This window comes from Elaeis guineensis, chromosome 7, assembly GCF_000442705.2.
Source record: "Elaeis guineensis isolate ETL-2024a chromosome 7, EG11, whole genome shotgun sequence".
In the NCBI taxonomy this organism is placed as follows: Eukaryota; Viridiplantae; Streptophyta; class Magnoliopsida; order Arecales; family Arecaceae; genus Elaeis; species Elaeis guineensis.
The window spans coordinates 76686196-76705252 of record NC_025999.2 but is presented as its reverse complement, the minus strand read 5'-3'; the positions used below and the strand labels follow the sequence as shown (position 1 = coordinate 76705252).

General features: G+C 38.7%; 1 protein-coding gene across 2 annotated transcripts in view; it reads right to left on the bottom strand.

Annotated features, from left to right (window-relative positions):
• Positions 1-19057, bottom strand: part of LOC105048932 (probable inactive ATP-dependent zinc metalloprotease FTSHI 5, chloroplastic) — a 72419-nt gene that overhangs the window by 9403 nt on the left and 43959 nt on the right. For both annotated transcript variants that reach the window (XM_073261131.1, XM_010928433.4), the window contains 4 exons: positions 18938-19057; positions 17259-17444; positions 17061-17135; positions 49-108 (listed from right to left, as the gene is read on the bottom strand). In XM_073261131.1, coding sequence (XP_073117232.1) covers positions 49-108; positions 17061-17135; positions 17259-17444; positions 18938-19057 — 441 coding nt within the window. The remainder of the gene's footprint in view (positions 1-48; positions 109-17060; positions 17136-17258; positions 17445-18937) is intronic.

The following is a 19057-nucleotide window of genomic DNA, read 5'->3' as shown; positions in this document are numbered from 1 at the left end:
TCCACAGAGCTAATACACTGAATCCACATGAAGTAATTGGATCCATACCTTCTCAACTTTAGCTGCCATCTCAAACTCATGGTTGTTACCCATACTCAAAGTCCCAACCTAATCAAAATAACGAATCAATAGTGATAAGAAAGGCAGCAAGGATGAACATTTATAATTCCACATAGTTCACCAATAAAAAAAGACCAAAAAATCAAAAACATAGACTTGCAACTCAAGATCCAATCCAACAAATCAATATTCAAGTCGATCTGAGCAAATAAATTAACAGTGAACTTCCAGCAAATCAAGATTTAATTCTACAAAGAAAGCTGCAAGTACTAATTTGGGTGAACTTGAGGAGCCTAAATAAATATTCTGGTCAATATCCAATAAAAAAAAAGATACATATTAACCTCGAATAGATAAAGATCTAACTCCAGCAGGAAGCCTTGAATGGTAATTTAGATGAATTTGAGCAGTAAGTTAAAGTTACATAACAATTGACAATCAAGCTCATGAGTTGATGTTTCAAGGATCACACTAATGCAAACTGAAGCAATCTTTGCATAATCATAAAAATGATAGAACCAAGGTATGCTGAGCCGGTACTGCTAGCCGTATCGGCCGGCGGTACGGTTCGGTACGGTTTCGTACCATACCGAATCGAGGAGAACCGACGAAGGCAAGCAGACCTGAACCGGAAGAAGAAAAAGAGAGAAAGAGAGAAATAGAGAGAGAGGAGGAAGAAAAAAAAAGAGGGAGGGGAAGGAGCCAATGGGGCCGTCGGACGGCCTCCGGCTCGCCACCATGGCAACCGGAGGGCACAGTCCACGTGGGCGGTGCCGCGGGCTTGAAACAGGGGCGACGCCCGTGTTTCACAAGTTTTTTTAAAAAAATCTAGTTTTTAGTGAAGCCAGCAAATAGTTTGCCGGCTTCACGATTTTTGAATTTTTTTTAAAAAAATCCCTGAAGTCAGCAACTGGGTTGCCGACTTCATCAGTTTAAAACCAAAAAAATAAAAAATAAAAACAGACGATGGCCTGTTTCGAAAAAGAAGAAGGGGGTGGAACCACGAAGGGGCTCCGCCTGCTCGACCGCCCTCAGGCCATCGGCATCGGCTCGCCGGCCATCAGGGGCCTCGCGACGGAGGTGTCGTCCATCCAGTAGGTCCCTCCCTCGAGCGCTCTCTCTCTTTCTCGCTCTCTTGAAAGCCCTATCGGGTAATACGGGGCTCGGAAGCCCTTCGACGGCCGCAGCCGACCTCCGACAACTCCCACCTCCCTCCTCCTCTCTCTCTCTTTCTCATTTTTTTTCCTTCCGTACCGCCGGTGTACCGAATTTACCGACCGAATCGTGCCGGTTCCCCACTGGTCCGGTACGATACGGAGTGTACCGACTGGTTTGGTACGGTATGAAAAATCTTAGATAGAACCAAGGAATGCCATATCGGGCTGAACCGCCCGGTATGGGGGGTGCCGAGCCGTCCCGACGAAGAACCGAGACGGTTCCGGCATGCAAAACGGCACATGCCGGTGCCGAAGAAGAAAAAGAGAGAAATAGAGAGAGGGAGGGAGGAAGAAAAAGAGAGAGGAGAATCCACCGGAGGGGCCGTCGGAGGGCAGCCGTGGCCGTCGGGCGGCGGATAGGGCTCCTGCGGCTCCGCGCAGGGAACAGAGGCGATCGGCCCCTGTTTCTCGGGGAGTGAAGCCGGCAAAACCCATGCCGACTTCACTTTGAAAAGGCTTTTTTAAAAAAAAAGCCCCGAGAAACAGGGGTGGATCGCCCCTATTCCCCGCGTGGAGCCGCGAGAGCCCTTTCTGCCGCCCAACTGCCACGGCTGCCCTCCGGCAGCCCTCCGATGGCCCCTTCGGCGGTTCCCCTCTCTCTCTCTTTTTCTTCCCCGATTCGTCCGTGTTTTCCTTCGTCGGTTCACCTCGGTTCGTAACGGAACATAGACGTGCCGTACCGTACTGCCGGCCAACCGATCCGACCATCGGTACCGGTTCTGCCGACCTTGGATAGAACATTCATTTATTTGGGTCAACCATGTAAGTCCTTTAATATCTATTCCTATCAAGTGGATTTAATGGACCCATTTCTGATCTGCAAATGAACCCAATGCAACAAGGCCCAATCTGAAAATCAATTGGGGTCATGTGGTTGGTGCAACCTTTCAGTCCATATGGGAAGTTCATTCTATAAGCATTGCCCAAAAGGTCTAGCCATGGTTGACAAGATGTATGGGCTAAAGATAAAAGCGGATGGAGTTGGGTGCTAAGGTGCTCAGTTTCTTGAGCAGCGCAATGAAGTTAGGGAGAAATGAGCAGTTTGGGTGGAAGAGAATGAGTAACTAGAGGTTGGAGCCCCTGCCAACTAGTTTCTCTCCCCCCTCTCTCTAGACACACCTTGTCTATTCCACTACTTTTAAATGAGACAAAGCATAAATACAACTTTTTTTATTTTTTGGATCTTTTCATTTCCTTGCTTGCTCAAGGATTCTTCTAAGAGCAGTTTCCAAGAAGTGCACTAAAGGATTTTGCATTAAAAAACACTTGATTATCAATTGTGCAAGAAAAGGCTAGACTTTTATCTCTTAGGTGGTGCAATAAAGTTATGGAGAAAGGAGTGGTTTGGGTGGAAGAGAATGAGTAACTAGAGGTTGGAGCCCCTGGCAACTACTTTCTCTCCCCCCGCTCTCTACACACTTTGTCTATTCCACCAATTTTAAATGAGACAGCATAAAATACAACTTTTTTTATTTTTGGATCTTTCCATTTCCTTGCTTGCTCGGCATTCCTCTAAGAGAACTTTCCAAGAAGTGCAATGAAGGATTTTGCACAAAAATACACTTAATTATCGATTTTGCAAGAAAAGGCTAGTTATTTTTCTCTTTTTTGCAAATGAGACACTTAGCTATCCCCAACAAAAATTATCCCCAGGTCCAAGTACAAGACAGGCAATAGTCTAAACAAATGGTTATCAGATAGTCAATATGTGCATCAGATATTCAATAAAAATGTGTTGGGTAGTTAGTAAATGTGCATTGCTTGCCTCATACTTAGCCCCAGCGGGAAAAATCTCCAGCGACCCATAAATGTGTAATGTTCTTCAAAAAATAATAATAATCTGAATTTTCTTGCAAATTGATATTTAGTGGGTAGTTTATGCAAAATTCACAAGCACATTAGTTAATCAAACTCAAAAAAATAACTTTTAAGTTTTAATAGAAAAATATGAAATTGAAGACAATTTTCAATTTTGAACTATCAGGGTCCAGTTTTACTTCTATTGCAGTAGAACAATTTAATGAAGCTTTGCTAATTCTAAATCAGAAAATGGATGGTTTAGACAGTTTGGTCATCCATGCCCAAACCAGCAACAAGGAATTAAAGGAGGCTAACATGCACATAAGTACAAATATCATGATGATCTTACAACAGAATACACAAGCTAGCAAAGTGGCATCCAGAGAAAGAAGAGAAGAGTGCCAATTAAATAACTCAGGGCAAAAGGACTATACAAACAAAATAACAATCAAAAGGCCACAGTAGTGTACAAATCAGGGGAAATGTAAAGCAAATGAGATTTTACAAAGGTGAAAAAATAGGGAATGGAAGCAATAAAGAAACTTAGAGTTGGAACTTGGATGAGCATGCAAAAGGATGTTAACTATGAAGTCATGTACTTAGAGATGGAAGAAACTATCATCTTATACACTGTTGTTACAGTTCAGTGTTTTAAAAATTTCAAATATTTTGAGAATTCTAAACATAGCATAGTTATAAGTAACCCTCCAGCAAAAATGACAAATCAAATATTTCACCATAAATGGAACTATTGTAGCATATACCACTCAACTGTCAGATTTTAGCACATCGAATGCAACTATAATGAAGGTTGCTGAATCTCTGATAACTAAAAGGATTAAAGGAACATTTTCTCAATTAATCTTTTTTTGCTACCTTCCTAATTAGTCTTTATTGCTAGTAAAGTTTTCTAAAACTTTCAACAAATCTAAGATTTCCTTACAAGAACTAGGTTGAAATGTCCAATAATAGAGAAGTATGAAGGAATAAGAAAGAATGATGAGGCTCCAAATCATGGTTCACCGAACTGCCCCGAACCGGACAATTCGGGGTATGCTGAACCATACCAGCAAGCAACTTACCAGTGCAGTTTGGGTGTTCAATTTAGAATGCCAGCAAAAACGAAGCAAGGGAGAAGGGAAGAGAGGAAGAGAGAGAGATAGGGGAGCGAAGGAAAGAGAAAGACTGGCTTCACTGTATATCGTTTTTTAAAAATATACAACGAAATGGGGGCTGCATCCTTGTTTTGAACCCACTATGGCCACGGGCTGTTTTGGGCTATCAGACAGCCACCCAGCGGCCCTCCGGCAGCCTCCCCGCCGCCTTCCCCTCCTTCACCTTCTCTCTATTCCCCCCTCTCTCTATCTCTCTTTACTCTATTTTCTCTTGCGGAGCCTGGGAAGCACGCAACCTCCGTAGCCCTCCGGTGGCCACCGCCAGCCTCTCTTTCCTTCTCTCCCTCTCCCTCCCTTCCCCCCTCTCTATTTCTCTCTCTTTTCCTCTCTAGTTCATCCCTCATTTTAGTGTCGGTTCGGATCCGATACAGTCTGCTACAGGGGCATACTAACTCGTACCATCGGCTAGCCGACACGAGGTCCAATTCTGAGTCGGCGATTTTTGCTTTGAATCAGATATTTAGTTGAACAAAACAAAAATGTTACAAAATGAAATCTAAAAACAAGGATCATTGAATGCTAAAGGCAATGCTGAAATTCAAGAGCTGATTAAGATGTATCCTTCTTTGTGAAAAGCTGGTTTTGAAAAAAGAAAAGAAAGAAAACCAAAAACAGGACATCAAATACAAGGATAGGATTGACACAAGTAAAAATGAAGCACTCCATTAGATCTACCGTCATTGAGAATTAGTTAAAAGCTTAGGGAACATCACAAAATCAATCACAATAATAGAACCAAACATGTGAAAAGGAACTTTAGATGAGTGTAAAATGGGGCATCTTAATAAGTATTCATATAAAATTCTTACTTGATACCAAGGTTCATTGTAAGGGCATTAGTAATCATATTGATACGTTACTAGTGTTGCAAGATATGCCCCTATACTGACGGAAGGTCAGAAAACCAAGGTTCGCCATTCTAATACAGGATCCCATACCAGTACCATGCTAGTACGGTGTCAGTATGCCTGGTATGGGGGTCAGTTCAATGCATTGAGGCTTGGTATGTCCCACATACTGAGTGTCAATTTTGTACTGGTATGGTATAGTAAGCCCGGTTTGGGGTGCACATTGATACAGCAAACCTTCCAAGAGACCCTTTTCACATTCTCGGCTATCGTAACACACAAAATAGGCAATATGGGTTAGTACAAAATGAAACTAGACAAAATAAATTTGTTTCCACCTACTACATATCGAATTGGCCCTAGACTATATTGAACCATGCAATACTAGTACCATACTTATATGGTAGGACACACCCAATACCAAGCGACACAAGTCGATACAGTGAACCATAATTGATGCACAACTAGCTAATCCAATATATTCTATGATTTATTTTCTTATTGGGTTGTCAAACCTTATTCATCTTTCTACAAAAGTAACATTTAATTGGTCAATCTTGAATCATTTACAAATAAAAACCCCAACATTAGTAAGTGGCCATATTTGTAGAGGCAAATTGAGAGGGGACATGGACACTACATTATATTTGCAGCTGTTGTTCTCAACAAACTCTAAACAAAAATACCCTTGTAAAATGCCTGTAGTTTCTTTCAACCCAGATATTCTCCTAATTCATGTTCCCCCTCATCAATAATGGATTTTATGCAAGGTTCGAAATAGTGAGGATTAAACCCATACCAACCCCTGGTAGGGCATATAGCATGCACCATCTCAAGAATCATGCTAACAAAGGCTATCAATTGGTAAGCATAGATGTGCCCCAAAGTTTTTGGTACAACATCATATTAGCTCCAAAATCTAGTTTTGGACTTCTTATCATATTTCCTTATCATAATACTATGTTTTGCAAGGAATAAGATGGGAGTATTGACTTTGGTGCTCAAGTTGTGGTTTTCTATAAATGCTGAGGTTAGGATAAGGTCAGCAATCTTGGTATCGAGTATCATACTAGCGTGTTATCAGTTCAGGACAATATAACCAGTATGGTATGCACCTCGTATCAAGACAGCCTCATTCTCACTTTTTATCATGGTACCACTTGAAACTAGGTGGTACAATTAGGACGATATGGTATGCACTCCAATATTGTTCCGCTTAATACGCACTGGTTCAACTCATATACCAACCAAATCTTGATACTATATCGATATTTGTTGGAAGATGAGTAAATATCATAATGAGTTGTCAAGATTATGACTACTATGGTAAGTATAACCTCAAGGATTTCAAGATCAGATATCATGGCTATTATAGTCAGAATATCATGACTATTATGGTCGTAAAAATCATAGCTTTATGGTAGTGATTATTATAGATTCCAGGACCAAATTAACCCTATTGTTAGATACAATTATATAGCTTCTATATGTGTGTGGATACAATTGTAAAGTTACTATAGTAGCTATTCTATTTTAATCTATTTAAAGAGTTGTATTCATGAAATTGAAGGTGTGAAATAAAAATCTTTTTCCACATGATATTAGACCAAGGTTAACCCTAGCCGTGCTCCACCATAGCTACCGGCCACTCTAAAAACCGCCCAGCCACCGCCGACTAGGGTTAGAAAACCCTCTGCTGCCACTGTTCAGACATGCTACAAGTCCTATCGTCTCGGACAAGCCCTGAAAGAGGCTCCCTTGCTATCGGCCAGTTGCTGTCCAGCCTCTATCGATTCCTATTCTGCTACTGATCATCTCAGATCCGTTTTTCTGTAGCAATCAAATCTTGGTTCAGCAATATTTTTTGATCTAAGATGGTGAAGACAGCGATGACAAGATCAATCGAAGATAAAGAGGACTCCTCATTTGGAGCCACAATAGAGATTAATACTGTCACCGGCACACCTCTCAAGATAGATTATTCCACTGGATCTACTCTTCCACTTACCATTCACACAAAATTGAATAATACAAATTACTTGGAATTAGGGTTCGCCGTACCGGGCCGAACCGCCCGGTACGGTGCGTATCGAGCCGGACCGGTGCTCAAACGGTCCGATTCGGACATTTTTTTTCGAGAAACACCCCGAACCGGTACCGAACCGAGCGGTTCAGTCCGGTTCGCTTCCATACCGTCTAAAATCGGACGATATGGTCCGGTTCAGTTCGGTTCGGCGTGAACCGAACCGTACCGACACCCCATGTGCCAAAAGTGACTAGGGGGGAGGGGGGGGTCGGAGATCACATGCATAAAAGAACCCTTACCTGCTTTGGAGTTCTCTGAGATGTCTCAGAGAACTCCCGAGGGTCCGAAGGTCTCAACGAAATCGTTGAGACCTTCGAAAAATTAGAAAAAAAATTCCGTCAAATTGCAGGAGTGGTTCGAGGAGAGGCTGATCTTTGGCCGGAGGTAAGATAATGTATTATTTTTTTAGTAAATATTTTTTTTTTAATTTTTGTTGTTAAAAATAGGATAAGAATGAGAATGAATGAAAATAAGAGAAAATCATGCCAAAATCTTGTGATTTTGGGATGATTTAATTATATGTGATAGATCTTTGGAAGATCTACACGATGACACCAAAATTGTTAATTTTTGTTAATTATATATTTTTTAAATATTTTTAAATATTTATTTATTTAAAAATTAAAAAAAATTTAAATTTTAGAAAAAAAATCAGAGTTTGGGAATCATGTTTAGAATAATTCAAACTACTTAAATCTAATTTCTAATTTGGGTATCACACGGTTTGCTTCCAACTACATAGCACTTGATAGTCTTCTTCAGAAGAAAACAGCCCTACGTCAGATGTTTGTCAGTGCCGAGTGGCAGGAGAGCAGATATGCGAGGGCCGGCACTGATGGAAGTCATGTGGAGAACTTGACGACGAGTCAGTCATTTTGGCAGTGGGCTGAGAAGATAGTGAAGGCTATCAAGCCTTTATATGAGGTGCTTCGCGCCGTGGACAGCGAGAGATACCCCCAAATGGGCTTCCTATATTACATGATGGAGAGGACAAAGAAACAGATCAGTGAGAATGATCCCAAGCATGCTCAAGAATTCATTAACATTATTGAACGCCGTTGGGACTATCAGATGGCAGAGATTTGCATCTAGCTGGTAAGTTTGGATTTAAGAATGTTTTAAAATATTTTTTCGAAACATGAAAAAAAATTATGCTTAATCAGTCTTGAAATTTATCTGCAGCTTATTACTTGAATCCGAGATTTCAGTATACTATTCCAGAGATAGATATGGATAGCGAGCTTCTTGCTGCTCTTCGCAATGTCATATATAAGATGGTGCCCGATCTAGAAATCGCGTCGTTGTGTCTGCAAGAGGTATGCTAGTTTGAAACAGATGTAATTATTCAACTGAATTCGATCTGATTTATTTATAAATAATAAATATATTTTATTTCAGACGAAATAATTTAGAGAGGGATCAGACAGTTTTGGAGTCCCATCAGCGGTCGTAAGCAAAAAGCAGATGAATCCAAGTAAATTACATATCAATAATGAGCAATGTAGATTGATATGTAATTTTGCTTAATAATATCATCAAATTTGATATATAATTTTACTTTTGTAGCTGAATGGTGGATTCATTTTGAACGTCAGCAGAAAATTTGAGACATATGGCTGTCCGTATTCTTTCTCAGACGGTCTCTGCTAGTGGCTGTGAGCGTAATTGGTCCACTTTCGCCCTTATCCACAGCAAACAGAGAAATCGTCTGACACAAAAATGCCTCGACGATATTGTATATGTTCACTACAATCTGAGGTTGAGGCTAAAATGTATTCAGGAGGAAGTTCAATTGAAATACACTGATCCGACGCTGGATGATTATACCGACGAGGATGACGATCCAATCATCGGATGGCTTGCAGGTCAGCAGCAGGAGCCAGAGCTTGATGAGCCAGGATCCCCTCCACGACCAGCCAGTGTGGTGGCAAGGGAGATCAAGGTGGATCCAGGGCAATGGGCAGAAAAAAATATTCCACATAGGGTTCCAGCTGATCAACCACAATCTGAGGAGACACAAGGGACTCATTCATCACATGACTCGCTATCCGATACATCTTCCCAGAGATTCGAGCGAGAGATGTATAGACGTTCCTTCCGGCAGTCAGCAAGAAGGCATCCATCCTCCCAATCACAGAAAACTCAGTCACAGAGGGGCACAAGGGGGGAAAGAAAAGACAGTTGCACGTGCACCACTCTCGAGAGTACAGGAGCGATCTGGTTCAAATATGGATACCAGAGAGAGTGATGATGATACTGGTAGTAGTAGCCATGGATCTGATGATCAGAGAGAAACTGGAGGACAGGAGACCACCGTTTATGAGACACAGCCACAAGGTGATATTCGATTCACTGGTGAGTCTCAGTTTACGCATATCACACAGGATAGGGATCATGGTGGACGAATCGGTAGAGATCGTGGGGAGCCGATTTCATATAGACGACGGACTCCTAGAGGTCGTCCAGCACATGATGCAGCTGCGGACGATCTTGCACGTGGAGTAGGGTCCATGGATGTATCTGGATCATCCTCGCATTATGGATCCTATTATTCACAGCCACCTTATGATCCATATGCATATGGTGCATCCGAGGCATCATCTTCTAGTGGTTACTATCCTATGTAGCCTGGAGCAGCTCAAGGATCAGATTTTGCTACTGGCATATTTGGATGGGCTCCTCCACAACTGTACCATCATCTCGAGGATACTTCTCAGAGTCAGAATTTTAGCGAGAGGTCTGAGATGTCTTATAATCTAGAGAGGATGCCTTATGGGATGATGAATATTCGAGAGTACGGTGCAGCTTGGCTAGAGGGTTGGACTGATGTCCCTTCAGACTATGTTGATGATCCAGATATCTACGAACGTCACAGACACTCGACAAGAAATTAAATGCAGAGTACATCTTAAAGTTCGTATATCAGTTATTTGGCTTTGTACTTAAATATTTAGATACATTTTAATGCGTATTTTATATATTTTTTCTTTAGTTTTAAGATGACATAGTTGTAATATAATGTAAATAAATATATATTTAAAATTTTGGATCAAGAGTCTTTGTACTGCAACCTAACTCCAAATTGAACCCAAATATGTCAATAATATGCAATATAATGCCATATTGAGGTTGTATTTATCAATTATTAACTTTAAAAATCAAAAAAAAAATTAAAAATCGAAAAAAATTATGTACCGGTATCGGACCGGTACGCCCGGGCGTATCGTGTGTCGGTACGGTATGGTACAGGTACCATACCGGTCCGGCACCGACACGCCGACCGGTACCGGTACAGCGAACCTTGCTTGGAATGGTTGCAATCGGTCAAGTTGGCCGTGAAAGGTCGGGCCAAATTTGGATATCTGATGGGTAGTGTCAAAGAGCCCGCTGAAATTGATCTTAATTTTCAGACTTGGACGACGAAGAATGCAGTGGTTATGACATAACTCCTCAATTCCATGGAGCCGACCATTGCAAAGATCTATCTATTTCTCTCAACAGTGAAAGAAATCTGAGATAATGTTGAGGAGACATTTTGATCAAAAAAATTATTTTCAAATCTTTGAGTTGAAGTCTAAGCTATGACGATCGACATAGGGAGATCGAGATGTTACCACCTACTACAATGAGATGATAATACTGTGGCAGGAGTTGGACCTATATCGCACAATTGAGTTAAAAGATCCCGAAGAATGTGCTAGACAACAAGGGTGAAGATGCTGATAGGGTGTATATGTTCTTGGCTGGTGTGAACCAAAAATTTGATGAGACAAAAAAAAAAGAATCTTAAGTCAAAGCCACTGCCCTCTATTAGGGAAGTGTTCTCTGAGATCTGACTAGAAGAGAGCCGGAGGAAGGTAATGCTTCATTCATCCTCGTCTCCTGTTCTCCTAGAGATGAAAGTTTAGCTCTTGCAACCTGAAAATCGGAGGCAGACGGAGAAGAAAAAGCGGCCATGGTGTGACCATTGCAGGAAGCCGGGGCATACTCGGGAGACTTGCTGGCACCTTCATGGCAAGCCTCCTAACCAAAAGAAGAAGCCCAATGGGAGAGCTCTTCAAACCATCACTGATAATACTCAGGAGCAATCGATTGAATCTAACTCGGCCAACTTCACGAAGGAACAACTGGAGCAACAGTATCGATTGTTTAAATCTTCACAATTCTCCACCACTCCTTGTTCTCTAGCCCACCAAGGTAACTCAATTGTGTCATTCAATACCTCCCTTGATTTTCAGAATCCTTGGATTATTGAATCTGGGACAACAGATCATATGACTAGTTGCTCTCAATTGTTTTCATCTTATAGTCCTTGTGCAGGCAATCAAAAAATCAAGGTTGCCAACGGATCTTTTTCGACAATTATCGAGAAGGATTCGATCATGATCTTACCTACACTGACCCTCCATAATGTCCTTCATGTTCCCAAATTATCCTATAATTTATTACCCATCAGTAAACTTACCTGTGATCGGAATTGTCATGCTAATTTTCACCATTCTCACTGTGAATTTCAGGATCTTATAACGGGAAGGATGATTGATATTGCTAGAGAAAGAGGACTTTATTTCTTTGAAGATGGATCACGATCTAGTAGACTTGTTTAGGATACCTATTTGATTCTGTTTCTTTTTCTACTGATCATGAAATAATGTTATGGCTCTATAGATTAGGCCATCCGAGTTTTCACTATTTAAAATATTTGTACCCAAATTTATTTTTGAATAAAGATCCATCTTCATTTAAATGAGAAATTTGTACTTTGGCAAAATTACATTGGGTTGTTATTCCCTCACAACCATATAGGCCAATACAACCTTTTTCATTAGTTCACAGTGACGTGTGGGGACCCTCAAGGATTCCTATAGTTTCAAAAAAAAAAATAGTTTGTCTTTCATTAATGACCATACTAAAATTAATTGGATGTACCTTTTAAAAAAAAAATCTGAAGTTGCTAAAATTTTTAAAAATTTTTAATCTATGGTTCATACCCAATTTCATTAAAAAATTCAAATTTTTCTGAGTGACAATGGTTGAGAATTTTTTAATTCAACTTTAGGATAATTTTCTTAAAAAAGAGTATTGCCCATCAAAGTTCTTGTACTAATACCCCACAACAAAATGAGATTGCAGAAAAAAAATAAACACCTTTTGAAAATTGCTAGAGCCCTTCTTTTTGCAACTAATGTTCCTAACTTTCTTTGGGGTGAAGTAATTCTTATAGCCACGCATCTCATTAATTGCATACCTCAAAGATTTTGAATTTCAAAACTCCCTTGCATGTTCTCACAAAAAAATTTTCTAACTCTCAAATACCCTCTTGTTTACCTATTTGACTGTTTGGTTGCATGGCTTATGTCCATAATTATGACCAAAATCGTGGGAAACTTGACCCAAGGGCCATTAAGTGTGTATTTGTGGGATATGCACCTACCCAAAAAGAGTACAAGTGCTAAGACCCCATTTCAAAAAAAAAAATTGTAACAATGGATGTCTCTTTTTTTTGAACAAACTTCATTTAACTCTCATCTTTAGGGAAAGAGAGAGAAAATGTGAGAAATTCTAGCACATTTGAAAATGAATTCCTTTTTTCCTTTGTTCCCCATCGTGTGGATGTCCCTACACTCGCATCCGAGAATGAAATTGTTGCTGAAAATGAAAATCCAAACCAGCAAAATGATGCTGAAAGTGAAAATTCGGCAACAAACATTGATAAAAATCCTTCAAATGTTTTAAATAATGAAGAACTTGAAGGTTCACCTGTGATCCCACCACATTCATGATCAGAATGAAAGAGAAGTAAACATAGACAGGCACTTTGGAAAAGTCTACTCTAAAAAGGATGTTCTTCAAGAAAAAGAGTCCGAGGCTTCTCTTCATAGTCATGAGTCTGAACCGGAGCTGGATCAAGATTCTTCATGTAATTTAATTCCAATTCCAATTCTCCAATTGTATCCAATAAATTAAATCTTCCCATTGCTGTTTGTAAGGGTATTAGAATATGTACTAAATACCCAATATCCAAATATGTGTCCTATAGTAATCCATCACCATCTTTTTCAGCTTTTTCCTCTCACCTTTCTCTTGTGGAGATTCCAACAACTGTGCAGGATGCTCTACGAATTTCAGAGTAGAGGGAAGCTGTGTTAGAAGAGATGCGGGCACTTGAGAAGAACAGGATTTGAGAAGTAGTGGATCTTCCTAGAGGGAAGAAGATAGTGGGTTGTAGGTGGGTGTTCACTGTTAAATACAAATCTAATGACTTTCTTGAAAGATACAAGGTGAGATTAGTGGCAAAGGGGTTTACACAAACCTATGGTATTGACTACATAGAGATCTTTGCACCTATGGCTAAACTAAACACTGTTAGGGTATTGTTCTTATTAGCTGTTAACCTTGATTGGCCATTACAGCAACTGGACATTAAAAATGCATTCTTGAATGGAGATTTGAAAGAGGAAGTTTATATGACTGCACCTCCTGGCTTTACGAGTTTGGGTCCTGAGTTTGTAGACTCAAAAAGTCTTTATATGGCCTTAAACAATCTCTAAGGGCCTGGTTCGACAAATTCACTAGATCGATGAAGAATCAGGGATATCAGACCATACTATGTTCTATAAGCATGGAGACAGCAAGAATATTACTATTCTCATTTGTGTCAGTGGATGATATCATTCTAACCGGTGATGATGTTGTTGAGATAGAACGATTGAAGAGTGGCTTGGCTAAGGAGTTTGAAATCAAAGACTTGGAACTGATCAAATATTTTCTTGGAATGAAAGTTGCTCACTCTCAAAAGGGGTTGTGAATCAGAAGAAGTACATTCTTGATCTCCTCAAAGAAACTGGAGTGAGTGGTTGTAGACCTGCAGATACTCCCATTGACTCTAATGTCAAATTGGGGGATAGTGAAAAAGACGAGGTGGTTGACACTTCGAGATATCAGAGACTAGTGGAGAAGATGATTTACTTATCTCATACAAGACCTGACATTGCATTTGCTGTAAATAGAGTAAAACAGTTTATGTATTCTCCTCGGAAAGCATATCTTAATGCGGTTTATAGGATCTTGCGCTACTTGAAAAGTTCTCCTGAGAAGGGTTTGTTTTTTCAGAAACATTCTCAGAGGAATATAGAGGTTTTTACGGATGCTGATTGGGCAGGTTCTTCAACCGACCAAAAATCCACCACTGGCTACTATACTTATGTTTGGGAGAATCTGGTTACTTGGAGGAGTAAGAAGCAGAATGTTGTATCGAGCAGTGCTGAAGCCGAATATAGAACCATAGCAAATGATATTTGTGAGTTACTTTGGCTGCAGTGAATTCTAGGTGAATTATATCTTTCCGTAATTTTTTTTATGAAGTTGTAATGTGATAATAAGACTGCAATCAGTATTGCCCATAATCCAGTTCAACATGACTGCACCAAACATGTTGAGGTTGACCGGCACTTTACAAGGAAAAGCTTGAAACTGGAGTTATTTGTATATTGTTTCTTCCCACTTTGCAACAAGCGGCCAACTTACTTACCAAAGGGCTGGCCTCTCATCTTTTCAATTTTCTCATTGGCAAGTTGGGCTTACTTGACATCTACGCACCAACTTAAGGGGGAGTGTTAGAAGATGAGTGAATATTATAATGAGTTGTCAAGATCATGACTACTATGGTAAGTATGACCTCAAGGATTCCAAGATCAGATATCCTGGCTATTATGCTCAGAATATCATGGCTATTATGGTCGTAAATATCATGACTGTTATGGTAGTAATTATTATAGATTCCAGAGTCAAATTTATCCTATTATTAGACACAATTGTATAGCTTCTATATGTGTGTGGATACAATTGCAAAGCTACTATAGTAGCTATTCCATTTTAATCTATTTAAAAAGCTATATTCATGAAGTTGAAAGTATGAAATAAAAATCTTTTTCCATAATATCTTACCAATACAATATGGTACGCTTAGTACACGTCAGTGTGGCATACCATGGTTAGCGATATTCGTATTTATTAGTAAGCTAAACAAAACTTGGAAGCTAGAATAAATTTAAAACCAATGTTAAAATTAGCAAATAAATGCAATAAAGTCCTTAGAAATCATTGAACTAGTCTATAGTGTGACCATTAACATGCTATGATTGATGGCAGGCACTTATTTAGCCATATATTGTCATCAATTTTATTAATTTTTAGAAACATTTTATACCTTGGATTGAAGTAGAAGTTTATTACACACTCCATTAGTGCATTCACATTATGTGCATGAGTGCATCAATTTATCTTCCTTTTATTGGTGATTTGCTAGTTAAAAATTGACATTAACTAAGAACAATTTTATGAAAAAAATACTACATATCTTAGAAAACAGTGTATATTTATCTAACACCATATATATAATTTTTTGGAAGTTGTTTCAAAATAAAGTCAAAAACTCAAAATAATCATGGAAATTAATTTCACTTAAGGCTTTGACTGGATATGCATAACAGAGAAAAAAAATCAACCCAAGCAGAGGTATCTTGGGTTGATTTACTTAGAATGATCTTGGGCCTAAGCCTAGGTGAAACACAAGCAGGCCCAAATCGCAAGCATTATTGTCCAAATTTTGATAGCATGTACACATAATTAGTGCCAACATGATATGAATTTTCCCCAAAAACTCATTACTTAGTATTATCAAAATTATGAGAATAAATTCAAAAAAGATGAAAAATAATTCTGATAGGTTATAGATCGGACCCTTCTCAACAATATAGCAAAAAATCAACTAAAACAAACACTGTTTGCTTAGACTTACTTTTGACTGTACATGATTTTTTTGTATACGCTTTGGGGATCCACCTAAAACCCCCAAATTAACATGATTTTCATGAGCATGAATCTGATGATTAAAAATGTTCTGAGTTCTGACTTCTGAACTCAATTTTAAAGAGTTACCATTAGTTTAAAGTTTTAAAGTAAATTACAAAGGTTCAGACTTTTGAAGAAATCTTTGAAAAAAAGTGTAGAGGCACTGTTACCTAGCTAGAAGTGATTTTTAAATTGAAAAATTGCTAATATGAAAGAAATCTAATGCAAATATGAGCAGCACATTGCCGTTTCTCCATGTTCTCATTTCCATTATTAAATAGTGGAAAGAAAGGACAAATATCCTTGATACATGCAAAAGATACGTAGTCATACCGCTTAGTTCGAGGCTAATTCTAGCGAATCATCCTTGATCGACTCCTAAACCACTCAAGTCGAGCCAATTCAGGTGCTATTTGGTCAATTTTTGCCTGAGCCAAGCATTTAACGTACCAATGTGTATGATTCAGTATGAAGTGTAAACTAAGCGGTTTTTGAATTGTTGATTCTATCCACCACAACATATTTAGCTGAAGATAGAAGTAATAAAGCCAGAAAATTATACTTCAACACACAACATGAAAAGTTGACAAACACCATAAATGAAATAGCTTTGGAAAATCCTTCAACACTCCATGCTTTACATATTTTTGTCATCTTTGCATGAATAGTGAAGTTTCATGCATGGATTTACCTGCCAGTTGGCGGGAATGACAAATAATATGTTGATTACTTTAACAGCACTTGACAACTAGCAGAATACCTGCTCCATGCCAATCATTGGCATGATCCGTGCCAAGCACTAGCAATGGAATGACATGGCACGGTAAGCACTGTACCACTAACAGGCCAGCATGCCACCAGCACATTATACTTCAAATCCTATATTCCATAGCAAAACTATATATGAAACATAAAGCATGCTGATACATGACAATATTGGAGAAAAAAAAAAAAGCAGTGCTGAATGTGTTTTCATATATCTAAATAGATAGAACTTGAGCATTTGAGAATTCGTAAATACTGCTTTGCTACTAATGTAAATGGCAGGACTGTCATCAGGACCCCATCCATATTGAATCACCATCCGAGTAGCTATCTGTAGATAAAAATCATATAATAGAGGAAACAAAGATCATAAGTCCAAAAAAAATTGTTCAGAAAGGAACAAAATAATTTTAGGACTAGCTTTTGCAACCCAAAGTAGCAAAATGTAGCATACCTCTTGTGCTTGCTTGAGCTCGGATGAGGACAAGAAGTTTTCCTCCCCAAAAGGAAGAAGCATTTGAGATGCAATATATGAACCAAAGCAAAAGACGAGCTTCTTTTCAAGGTATGATCTTGATTCCAAATTTCCATTTGCAGAGCCTTTGTTTTTTGCCTTTGTAATCTTTGTACATCCAATTCCCTAAAAACAGAAAGGATAAAAGTCGTCGTTATTTCCATCTGACAAACATTTCATGATAGATGTAGATAATTTCAAACAACATAGCAGAAACTTGGAAGCTAGAATTCAAGTGCAGCCGGCATGGGATATATCCGTATATCAGAACAATATATGCCTGGCCATGTTGTAGCATGATAAAACAATAAAACAATAAATATAATAAACAAATAAAGGAATTATGGCTTCATAACAAGCATTACCAAGTCACATCAACGGTGCCCAACTGGCTGGGGTTGATATAGACTAGCACACTAGATATCTGACACTAACCCAGTGCCAGATGCCAATATCGGCCTGACAAGCTACATGCTAACAAGCAAGGATTGGCACATACCAGTACTTGAAACCAGGGTTGCATATGCACAAATGCAGAAATGATACCAAAACAAATAGTAGCTTTGTATATGCACTAATAATTTGTTTAATATATAAGACATGCTAAATTTCTATGCAGATGAAGAGTGAGTCCGATATAAATGATTGGAATATGCTTCATAAATGAAAGAAATACGTTTCTGACTTCTCACAAATGCAAACATAGTTGACATTTGGCTTAAATTTAAAAGTCTAAATTAAGAATTATTCAATGTTGTGAATGACATAATAGACATTACACAATATGACCCAAGCACTGTAACAAATTCAAAAAATACACTCCGGAAAAGATGACTTCCTGGATAGATCACCAGTTGAATGGTTTTGAAATTTGATTAGGTAACATTAGTTGTGCTTAAATAAGTATCAAGAACTCTGGCTTATCCCACATAGCTGCAAGAAGGTTAAAGCTGTCATCAATCAGCTTCTTCTAGCAGCACAGTGGGCATAGGAGAATCCTCAGTTGGCCCTTTTGTAAGAATTAGTCTGAAAAATAAATTGTTATACAGAGAATTAGATCAAATACATTTTAGCAGATATTAATGTTGGACAAAATCATTCAACATTTTAGCCTCCATATAAATGTCTAGTGGATTAATAACACTAAATTCTGTCTATGCAATAAAAGTACAGAACACACACAGAAATATGCTAAAATGATGACAAAAAATAAATCACACAGCTACACAGTACTCCAACTTGCCTTTCTATAACATACACAACCAATTTCTTGCTGTCAAAGAATTAATTAACCTTAGATTGCTTCACAAGATAATTATATAAATTCAGTGAATATATTATCAACAATTTGTACAAAATTGAGACAATTAACTGAAATCATAACTGATATGTTTTTATATGCCAAAATTGTTGACAAGGTTCTATCAAAACTAATACGTTTGGAGGTTTAAATTTTTCTTTAGTGTAAGTACATTAAACTATTTAAAGGACCAAAAGATTTGTGTTTTGATGCTACATATCTCCTTGCTATGAACACTCAACTCTTTGCTAAGGTCACTGCTTAAATAAATAATGCCAAAAGGTTGATCCTTGTCAGAAAGGTATGAACCAAGACAAACCTCCCAAGCAGCTGGCTCCAGCCATATGTTATCAACAACATCAAAATTTGGCAGAAGAAGCGCAATGAGGGCACGACCAGCAGCCCAGACCGCATGTGGAAATTTTGTCTCCCTTGTCCA